At 42.1% G+C, this 11,142-nt stretch overlaps 1 protein-coding gene across 2 annotated transcripts in view; it reads right to left on the bottom strand.

Moving 5' to 3' along the window:
- Positions 1-864: 864 nt before the first annotated feature.
- The window catches only part of LOC106610814 (mitogen-activated protein kinase kinase kinase 21), a 34,501-nt gene continuing 24,223 nt past the window's right edge, over positions 865-11,142 (bottom strand). Inside the window, exons 7-11 of one of the 2 annotated variants that reach the window (XM_014210420.3) lie at positions 5,189-5,293; positions 4,282-4,432; positions 4,083-4,180; positions 3,232-3,981; positions 865-3,087 (exon numbers count right to left, since the gene is read on the bottom strand). In XM_014210420.3, coding sequence (XP_014065895.3) covers positions 2,690-3,087; positions 3,232-3,981; positions 4,083-4,180; positions 4,282-4,432; positions 5,189-5,293 — 1,502 coding nt within the window. In that variant the 3' untranslated portion in view covers positions 865-2,689. The remainder of the gene's footprint in view (positions 3,088-3,231; positions 3,982-4,082; positions 4,181-4,281; positions 4,433-5,188; positions 5,294-11,142) is intronic. The other variant, XM_014210430.3, reaches the window with a different exon arrangement.

Below are 11,142 nucleotides of genomic sequence, written 5' to 3'. Positions count from 1 at the left end.
ATGTATAATATGTTTTGTTTTAAAAATCATACATTTTCTTTACTGATTTAACCTCAGCCACTCCTGAGGGGTAAACTTTGTTCCTTAAAACACCATACAGGTGATTTATTCTGAGACCAAAAAACTAGAATACTGTACATACACTAGGTCACAAAGAAAAGTATATACATGGGTACTATGTAACAGAAACTTTTTTTAAATAAAATACATTTGTCAATTTGACTTAAATAATTTCAAACCAAATGGCTGGTTAAAAATACAGTATGAAAAATCTGTCTCATGAACTTTGAGCTTTGGTGAAAGTTTTGGGAACAGGAGACATTACGTTGTTTTGTCCCTCAACACAGAGACTGTCTGCAGATCAACAGCAGAGCTCCTTCCCGTGTATCGTGCAGCTTGTTGAGTACAACACCACTCCAACTACACAAGCACAGTGCACGGGAAGCCTGAATGTCTCACACGAGTGGAATGATTGTGCTTTGTCAATCGCCCTGCTAGCCTAGTCTCATACTATATGTGCAAACTATCATAGCCATGAGCCGTACTGTATGAGACTAAACTATTGGCTTACATGGTCCTCCAGAGGCTGGATATCATCATCATCATCATCACCACCTAGTCATCCTACTAAAGGTTATTACACTCAGAGGAGTCCGAAAAGTGGTCACGTCACCAGAGTTTCCTTGGCCTTGTCCTCATAACATCTACACAGCACTATTGCAGCTGTTGGTCCACGCAGGTTATTGAGAAGACATGTCATACTGCATGTCTGCAAAATAATATGTGCCTCCCACAGTGAGACTACTTGCAGCATAATTAATTAATTGATTTGAGACCCAACATGAAACATTTCAGAGAATACTATTTCATCATAATTACTGTATTTCAGACCATTTCCATTCCAAGATACTAAGACAACAAAAATAGGCATTTTGGTCTTGATTTCCAGGCATTGACACTACACAAGGTAAAGAGGGTATGGATTCACATTTGCTTGGTATGGTCATCTTGAGTTGATTTACATTTCCAGAAAGAATGTGGAGGGTTTGAGGATTCACACTGGTTGAAAGACCTATCATTCTAATCAGACAGCCATTCTTGAAGTGGTTTAAGTACGCTTGCGAGTATAAAAGTAAGAAGGTTGAGGTCAACTGACGTATTCCTGTTAACATGGGGATACATGAAGATAAAACAATGCTGTGATTCTGTGGTGTGAACAAAAACACTGATAAACAGGTTTGATCAGTATGTACTGTATGTTGTCGTCTCAATCGCTTGAACCATTTTCCTCCCACACAGAGCTAACACAACGCTAATAAAAAGGAAGATAAGGCAAAAAAAAAACTTAAGTTGTTGTTCAATTAATGGAATGCTTAACATGTCAGGATATAGCAAGGACTCCAGCTTTGACAGTGATGAGATTTGATCTCAAAGGCAGTGTAAAAAAACAAAAGGTATTCTTCCAGTTGTACTGACTTCAACAGCTGTCTGGGATGTACTGTTAAGAATGTTGATTTAAATAAAGAGAAAGTGCTCATGATTTAAACAGAACTACAAAAAGAGAGATTTAACATTCTTTGTAAACGGGGACGAACAACAATACATTGGATATTTACGGACAGTTTTACTTGTTGCTCGGTACTAATGACTTGCATTGTGCTTAAATGGGGACTGAATATTCAGATGATAACAATTTGTGTAGTCTAGTGGCATCAGAGACAGTTCCTGTCAGCTTTTTATGTTAATATGAAAATGATTGCTAAGGAATACAGCATTGAACTGTTACTCAAACAAGTATTGAAATATATTTAATTCCCATCTCTTTGTTCCTCAAAAGTGTTTTCACAGGAACCTAGGTAGACTAACCCCCATGTGAACCGATTTCGAGCCAAATGGTCATATTCCACATAAACCATAACAGCTAATAAAGCTGAATAGTCTTTATGTACAGTACTGGTTCTGGTCCAGCTGCTGGTAAGGCTTGTCGTATAGTGGTAAAGTAGAAGCTGACCAGGCCTGGTTTAGTGTTTCAGTGTTGAGACTAGGTTCTCCAGTGTTGTTCGTTGCGCTGTTACAGATGTAGGACCTTAATTTGATCACCCTGTTGCAGGAGAACTGTCCTGCTGCAGGATTATTTTCCTGCTGTATCAAACTGGCTCAAATTAAGATCCTACATTTGTAAATCTGTCAGTTGCGCCACATGTTGACTTCAATATTACCTCTCAGACATTGGACAGAGCTCATCATAAAATAAACACTATCTGTCACTATAAAAACAAAATCAATACAATAAAAAATAATTACCAGCATTAAATCAAAACAGAGAATAAAAGATCCACAGACAAAAGCAAATTAACATTTTAACGTAAGCATCATTTTGTAACTTAAGATGCCATGGTCCTAACCAGTGTGTGCACACAAAAATGTAAACATTTCTGCAACAACAAAAAATTAAATGTGTTCCTTCGTTGTTCAATCAATCTGATGCTATTGAAACACATTTTTCCAATATTAAATTACCTATCAAAATATTACAGAATAAATAAAGTTTTCAGCAGCAGTGGCCTACATTCAGGTAAAAACCACAGGAGGGCAGTGGAATGCCCTGGAATGTCAAATAAGACTTGTTGATCCAACTCATAAACGTTACTTAGAGATTGGATCCTGGTAATAAGGCAGTTTATTTCTGCTATGACAAGAATTTTTTCTCTAGTTCAAAGACGGAGGAGCGACTGGGGCCGCTCTGAATTCGACAGAGGGGCACGGTGCAGTCACGTTTCTGCCCCTCCGTGTCCATATCCAGCAGAGAGCAGTCCATCTTGACCTCGGCGGAGGAGAGGACGATGTTGAGGCTCCTGGCGCTCTTCTCTCCAGAATAGTGGCCCAGGGAGTAGCTTTTGTTGCGGCCCCTCAGGAGATCCCAGGAGTGGGGTTTGCCCCGGAGGGACAAAGGCCGGGACCTGGAGGTGACAGTCTCCCCACTGGCTGCTCTCTTAGGGGTGTCCACCCTGTCAGACTTCTTCTTCTGAGAGGTCATGGTGGAAGACTGTCCCGATGAAGTTGTGAGAGAGCCAGATGTACCGTTAGCTGGGGACAGAAAGGAGAAACAGAGGCTGTTTCATTGTTCACGGATCATTTGTACAGTGGCGTCACCTCACAATTAAACACTACTGCATTAAATATATACAGTCTCTACGTGTCACCCACGGTCCTGATGTCACGTTCACTCACTGTCCTGAACGATGGCCGACTTCTTCCTCCGGAGGCGAGAGCCCATGCTTTGACTGCGAGTCTTCTCTGGGGTAGCAGGCTGGGGGAGGGGGGAGGCCGGAGTCCTGCGGCCGGGCGCCTCTGGAACCTGTGGCTGGGAGCCGCTGCTGGGCTGTGGCCTGGGGTGCGACAGGCTGACAGGGGCCACTTCCTTCACAGGGCTGGGCTCTGGCCCCTCCGAGGCTGACCACAGGAGGCTCTTGGTGGAGTTATACTCTGAGATGTAAGACATGGAGATGAGGTTGATGGGGCCTTGAGAGGCTGCCTCCTCCTTATGGGAAGAACGTCCACCAGGGAAGCGTGTGGCGCGCTGGAACAGACCCTCTTTCTTTTTCTTCTCCACGCTGGGCTGAGGCTCAGGGTCATCTGCCGGTGGGGCCTTGAGCACGTCACGCAGGTCAACGCCCAATGCCACCGAGGCCAGCATAGAGGCACAGCCGTAGAGTACTGTGTCTGTCCGGCAGCGAGCGGAGGCCCTCTTCAGGCTGTTGGTGGGGGTGTGCTGGGGGGTGGTACTGGTGGAGCTGGCTGAGGTGGTGCTGGAGTCCTCCAGGCTTTCCCCAGGGCAGCCTCCTGCCGTCCCCTCGCCCCCCTGCTGCTTCTCATCTTTCCACAGAGGTAGATCGATGTACACCTGATTGGGGAACTTCAGTTGCTTTGGTTTGGTGTTGTCCGATCCATCTGGCAAGCACATCTCACCTTTACTGGTCCCTGAACATGAAGGACGAGACAGAGACAGGCTGTTGACAGGGACTAAGAATTGGTCTTGTTGTGTTCCATCTGATTATATTAGAAGACACATTTCCCCTCACCTTGCTGCTCTGCAAACAACGCAGCCAACGGAACGGACTTCTGGGACTTCCCCAGACTGGTGGACCAGGGGTTGTTTCCATCAGATAGTGGCCTCACTCTGCCAGGACAAGTCAGTTTCATCAAACAACCCACACAGACACAATGAAGATGACAGAAGAAATACTGAACGGAGATGGAAAGAACACTAATGTCCTGTACCTTTCAGCACAGTTTCCCCGCTCCTTGGTCTGAACGGAGCTCGGTCCCCACGTTCGCCCCTTCTTCTTAATCCCCTTCTTGACGTCATCAAACTCCTCCGGCTTGTAGATGGTGCTTCGTCCCCATGTCCTGTTGCTCTCGTCCAGAGTCACTGTGATGAAGGAGAGGACATCAGTCAACAACTGGCAGAGTACTCCAATACACCAGTGACAAATCTGAGTGTCAAGGCCAACAGCAGATACAGTTGCAACCAAATATATTGGCACCTTTGCACTTTCTTAAATAATTCCCTATTTCTTCTAGAATAAGTTGAAAATCCAATAACAAGGTGTGGTGACAAATACTTTTAAAATTAAACTTATTTTAGAAGAAATAGGGAATTATTTAAGAAAAGTACAAGGGTCTCAATATAATTTAGTCTTCAACTACTTGAGTAGCATTTAGAGGACTGGATGATTTGAGAAGATAACCTCCACCATCAACCACAATGGGAAATATTCATATAATCACTGCAGCTGAACACTGGTTAGGAAATCAAAAATACTCTGTATATAGATCTGTGAACATTTCAAGAACACGTTGGGTTGCAAATGAAGAGAACACCTGTGATCAGGTGTTAGACATTACAGGTTACAAACGACCTCGAATGCCTCCCAACGTGTCCTTCATTTCAAAGCAAACCTATATTATTATTAGTAGTAGTAAAAACCCTGAAACATCCTGGGCTTTTCAGAGGATAAACCCAAGTACATTTTCTGAAATCAGCAATGATGACAGTCCATCAAATTGTCTTAGTAGCCAGAAGCACAGACAACAGCTGGTAGTCTTGTTGTTAGAACCTAGCCGTTGAGAAACACGTTAGCCGGTGCACCCACAGCAGACAGGCCACATCCCAACAGTTGCTTGCCTTTCTTCCTAACCCCAGTAGAGGGCTGGCACTCGCTGATGATATCCACATCTTGGTGATACACATACATACTGTCCCTTCGGATACTGTCAATTCGGGCGCACACTAGAGGGAGAAAACATCCATGCAGAACCAGAACAGAGGTTAGAGAGGGAAGCTTACCCAGTCATAACAGCGACAGTGCCTTCAGAATGTATTCACACCCCTTGAATTTTACCACAGTCTGAATATAACATGTATTAAATTAAGATTGTGTCACTGGCCTACACACAATAATCCCAAAGTGGAATTATGTTTTTAGAAATGTTTACAAATTAAAAGCTGAAATGTCTTGAGTCAACAAGTATTCAACCCCTTTGTTATGGCAAGCCTAAATAAGTTCATGAGTAAAAATGCACTTAAAGTCACAAAATAAGTTGCATGGACTCACTCTGTGTGCAATAATAGTGTTTAACCAGATTTTTTTAATGACTACCTCATCTCTGTACCCCACACATACAATTATCTGTAAGGTCACTCAGTCGAGCAGTGAATTTCAAACACAGATTCAACCACAAAGACCAGGGAGGTTTTCCAATGCCTCGCAAAGAAGGGCACCTATTGGTACAAATAAAAAAAGCAGACATTGAATATTCCTTTGAGCATGGTGAAGTTATTAATTACACTTTGGATGACGTATCAATACACCCAGTCACTACAAAAATACAGGCGTCCTTCCTAACTCAGTTGCCGGAGAGGAAGGAAACCGCTCAGGGATTTCACCATAAGGTCAATGGTGACTTTAAAACAGTTACAGAGTTTAACCTGTTGGGGCTAGGGGGCAGTATTTGCACGGCCGGATAAAAACGTACCCGATTTAATCTGGTTACTACTCCTGCCCAGTAACTAGAATATGCATATAATTGTTTGATTTGGATAGAAAACACCCTAAAGTTTCTAAAACTGTTTGAATGGTGTCTGTGAGTATAACAGAACTCATTTGGCAGGCCAAAACCTGAGAAGATTCCAAACAGGAAGCGCTCTCTCTGACCATTTCATGGCCTTCTTGATCATCTCTAACCAAAACAGGGGATCTCTGGCATGACATGACATTTTCTAACGCTCCCATAGGCTCTCAGAAGGCGCCAGAAAGCTGAATGGTGGCTTTGCAGGCCCTGGCTGAAAAACATTAGCGCATTTTGTAAGTGGTCGATCTGAGAACAATGAGACTGGAGGCGCGTGCCCGAGCCGACACCATGTTTACTTTCTCTCTCTTTGAACGAAAACAACCACTCCCGGTCGGAATATTATCGCTTTTTTACGAGAAAAATAGCATAAAAATTGATTTTAAACAGCGGTTGACATGCCTCGAAGTACAGTAATGGAATATTTTGAAATGTTTTGTCACGAAACGCGTCGGGCGCGTCATCCTTCTTTAGCCATCAGATAGTGTCTTGAACGCACGAACAAAACGCCGCTATTTGGATATAACTATGGATTATTTGGGACCAAACCAACATTTGTTATTGAAGTAGAAGTCCTGGGAGTGCATTCTGATGAAGACAGCAAAGGTAATCAAACTTTTCTAATAGTAAATCGGAGTATGGTGAGTACCACACTTGGTGGGTGTCAAAATAGCTAGCCTGTGATGGCCGGGCTATCTACTCAGAATATTGCAAAATGTGCTTTCACCGAAAAGCTATTTTAAAATCGGACATAGCGAGTGCATAAAGGAGTTCTGTATCTATAATTCTTAAAATGATTATGTTTTTTGTGAACGTTTATCGTGAGTAATTTAGTAAATTCAACGGAAGTGTTCGGTGGGAATGCTAGTCACATGCTAATGTAAAAAGCTGGTTTTTGATATAAATATGAACTTGATTGAACAAAACATGCATGTATTGTATAACATAATGTCCTAGGATTGTCATCTGATGAAGATCATCAAAGGTTAGTGCTGCATTTAGCTGTGGTTTGGGTTTATGTGACATTATATGCTAGCTTGAAAAATGGGTGTCTGATTATTTCTGGCTGGGTACTCTGCTGATATAATCTAATGTTTTGCTTTCGTTTTAAAGCCTTTTTGAAATCGGACAGTGTGGTTAGATTAACGAGAGTCTTGTCTTTAAAATGGTTAAAAATAGTCATATGTTTGAGAAATTGAAGTAATAGCATTTCTAAGGTATTTGATTATCGCGCCACGGGATTACACTGGCTGTTGAGTAGGTGCTGTGACATGACAAAACTGAGGATGGATCAACAACATTGTAGTTACTCCACAATACTAACCCAAATGACAGAGTGAAAAGAAGAAAGCCTGTAAATAATACAAATATTCCAAAACATGCATCCTGTCTGCAATAAGGCACTAAAGTAAAACTGCTACATGTGCTTTATTTGACAAAGAATTTATCTTCAAGTCCTAAATACAAAGTGTTATGTTTGGGGCAAATCCAACACATCACTGAGTACCACTCTCCATATTTTCAAGCATGGTGGTGGCTGTATCATGTTATGGGTAAAAATAATAATACTTTTTTTATGTAGTGTATATAAGTATGTGGACACCTGCTTGTTGAACATCTCATTCCAAAATCATGGGCATTAATATGGAGTTGGTCCTCCCTTTGCCGCTATAACTGCCTCTACTCTTCTGGGAAGGCTTTACACTGGAACATTGCTGCGGGGACTTGCTTCCATTCAGCCACAAGAGCATTAGTGAGGTCGGGCACTGATGTTGGGTGATTAGGCCTGGCTCACAGTTGGCGTTCCAATTCATCCCAAAGGTCTTCAATGGGGTTGAGGTCAGGGCCTTGTGCAGGCCAGTCAAGTTCTTCCACACAGATCTCTACAAACCATTTCTGTATGGACGTTGCTTTGTGCACGGGGGGGCATTGTCATGCTGAAACAGGAAAGGGCCTTTCCCAAACTGTTGCCACAAAGTTGGAAGCACAGAATCTTCTAGAATGTCATTGCATGCTGTGACGTTAAGATTTCCCTTCACTGGGACTAAGGGGCCTAGCCCGAACCATGAAAAACATCCCCAGATCATTATTCCTCCTCCACCAAACTTTACGGTTGGCACTATGCATTGGGGCAGGTAGTGTTTTCCTGGCATCTGTCAAACCCAGAATCATCCGTCAGACTGCTAAATGGTGAAACGTGATTAATCCCTCCAGAGAACGCATTTCCACTGCTCCAGAGTCCAATAGCGAGCTTTACACCACTCCAACCGACGCTTGGGCAAGGTGATCTTAGGCTTGTGTGCGGCTGCTCGGTAATTTCATGAAGCTCCCAACGAATAGTTCTTGTGCTGACGCAGTTTGGAACTCGGTAGTTGTTGAAAGTCACTGAGCTCTTTAGTAAGGCCATTCTATTGCCAATGTTTGTCTATGCAGATTTCATGGCTGTGTGCTCGATTTGATACACCTGTCAGCAACGGGTGTGGCTGAAATAACCGAATCCACTAATTTGAAGGGATGTCCACATACTTTTGTATATATAATGTAGTACTTTTCAAAGAATCTCTAAGCGTTTCAAATCACAAAAAAGATAACCAATTTAGAAAAACAACACCACAACATCATGAGAGTCATTAGAAAGTTTATGGCTTGTGTGGTCATCGGAGGGAGGTAGGCAGGAAGTGCGCTGTCATCAAGATGTCTCTGGCTTTTCTGTAGTAGAACTGAGATGAAGTTTGGACTCCATAGTTGATAGCTACTCGTTCACTACATCCAAAATGAAGCACTCACTTGGATGCTGCTACGGCAGTTACGTGGCCCCAGAAAGCACACCACCTTTCAATAATAAATCAATATTATATACAATTTATCAAAATACAGGGTATGCTTTTATTTTTATTTTTTAAATAAACGGAATCGAGCTAAGCACAGGCAAAATCCTAGAGGAACCCTGATTCAGTCTGCTTTCCAACTAAGGTTGACCCCAATTAGTCGAATGGTTGATTGTTTGGTTGTTAGGCTGTAACTATACCGAGGGCTCTGTATAACTTCGCATGATTGGTTGACAGTAGGCGGGGGCAGTACATCCTGTATAAACACAAACTCACTTCCTTGACAACAGCTCTGCACTTCTCCGTGAAGCGCAAGAAGTATGAATGCCCTGACTTCTGCTGAGGTTGTATCACCGTAAATGATGCATGGCCAAAGCAGACGTCGGATTGACCATGCGACCAGATGCACAATGCACTTCTCTCTCCAGAATGCGCTCTCTCCTGCCGATATGTGCACATTCAGTTTTATAACTTCATTGTGTGAATTGTTTGCATTTGATTGTTAGTGTATATCAATTCCACATTACATAATCACCAGCAGTACATTCACAGTTAATTCCTATAATTTCTAATCTACAATGTTTGTTACTTTGGTTAAGGTAATTCATTTTAATGCATTCAATATTATTATTCCAGTCTTCCTGTTCTCATTGTTTGCGTGGACACATTGAAGCTAAGCTACACTTGTGAGAAACAAGTTTTTGGTTTGTTTTGTATATTTAGTCATTGTCATTTGTTTGGAGCACTCGTGTCAATGTTGAGTAACGATGCACACGCATAGAAGTAGGCCTATAGGCTACCTGACAAATCTTTCCAGCTCTCTCCCTTTCAATAACCACTCAGCGTGAAAGCGAAAAATGTCATGCTCTGATCCAGTGGAAACGTCATAAAATAGGCCTACGTGATTACTTAACAGTTCTTGACTTGGACTGAAATAGGTTCCAGTACTCCTTTTGGGTGCTGGTACTGTTTCTATTTAGGTGCAGGAGCTAATATTCTATAAGACGAACAGGAGCTAAAGGAGTAGAACATTTGAGGTGCTGGTACTCAGCTCCGGTGAGCTACTGCCCAAGTCAAGCCCTGCTTCGTATCTCTTGCACAAATAGCCTACAGCTGTGTCTGTCCCGGGCTCACTGGCCTGGGGAAACTGAGGGCCCAGAATATTTTATACAATGTTGCAAGTTAGCTAGTGTAGTCAGGGCTGGACCCAATTTAATAGTTGATACAATGATTCAAGTTCGTTGCAGACAGGCCATGTGTAGCCAATGTGATTTATAGGATATTTATTTTTATCAGGATATTTTCTACCTGCAGGCTGCAATGTTTTTATTTGTTGGCTTTATGTAGGCTACTTTTAAATAGTTTGCAATGGCAATAGAAGTTACTTTTTAGGTTTGTATCATGTTTATTTAAATTTGGATAGAATCTTGATTAACCACATGACAATGATTTAGAGATATGAAGACGTTATTATAAATTAAACTTTCACGAAAATGTGCATATGAAAATCATAACTGGTATGCATATCGGTAAAAATGGTGAGATACATTGGCATTCAACATGAGAAAGGTTGCCGACTCCTCGTGTAGCCTATTACCGGCAACTTCAGGAGAGTAATGGCAGAATCTGTGAAAGCAAGCAGGAGCGGGAGGAGAATAGTTGGGTCAGGTTACGTTTTTTTTCCTTCTGGTTATCTAGCTGTCTGGCACCCTTGTGAGGCATCAAACCATAAGCTTAAAGCATCAGACAAACTCAATGCTTATAGTTGATTTTAATAAAACACATAGGGTGTGTCTATATATGGAAAAATACACGTATAAAAATGTAAACCAATCAATTGGTTGAAAGAACAGACAACATTTGGTTGACCAATATTTTTTGGGGACGGGGACAGCCCTATTTCCAACAAACACTGGGAGACAAATTCACCTTTCAGCAGGACATTAACCAAAAACACAAGGCCAAATATACACTGGAGTTGCTTACCAAGATGACATTGAATGTTCCTGAGTGGCCTAGATAGAGTTTTGACTTAAAATCGGCTTGAAAATCTATGGCAAGACTTGATAATGGCTGTCTAGCAATGATCAACAACCAACTTTTTAAAGAATAATGTGCAAATATTGTACAATCCAGGTGTACAAAAGCTCTTAGAAACTTATCCAGAAAGACTCACAGCTGT

Source organism: Salmo salar, chromosome 28 (genome assembly GCF_965601325.2).
Source record: "Salmo salar chromosome 28, fSalSal1, whole genome shotgun sequence".
Taxonomy (NCBI): Eukaryota; Metazoa; Chordata; class Actinopteri; order Salmoniformes; family Salmonidae; genus Salmo; species Salmo salar.
This window is presented reverse-complemented; position numbering and strand designations above follow the sequence as displayed.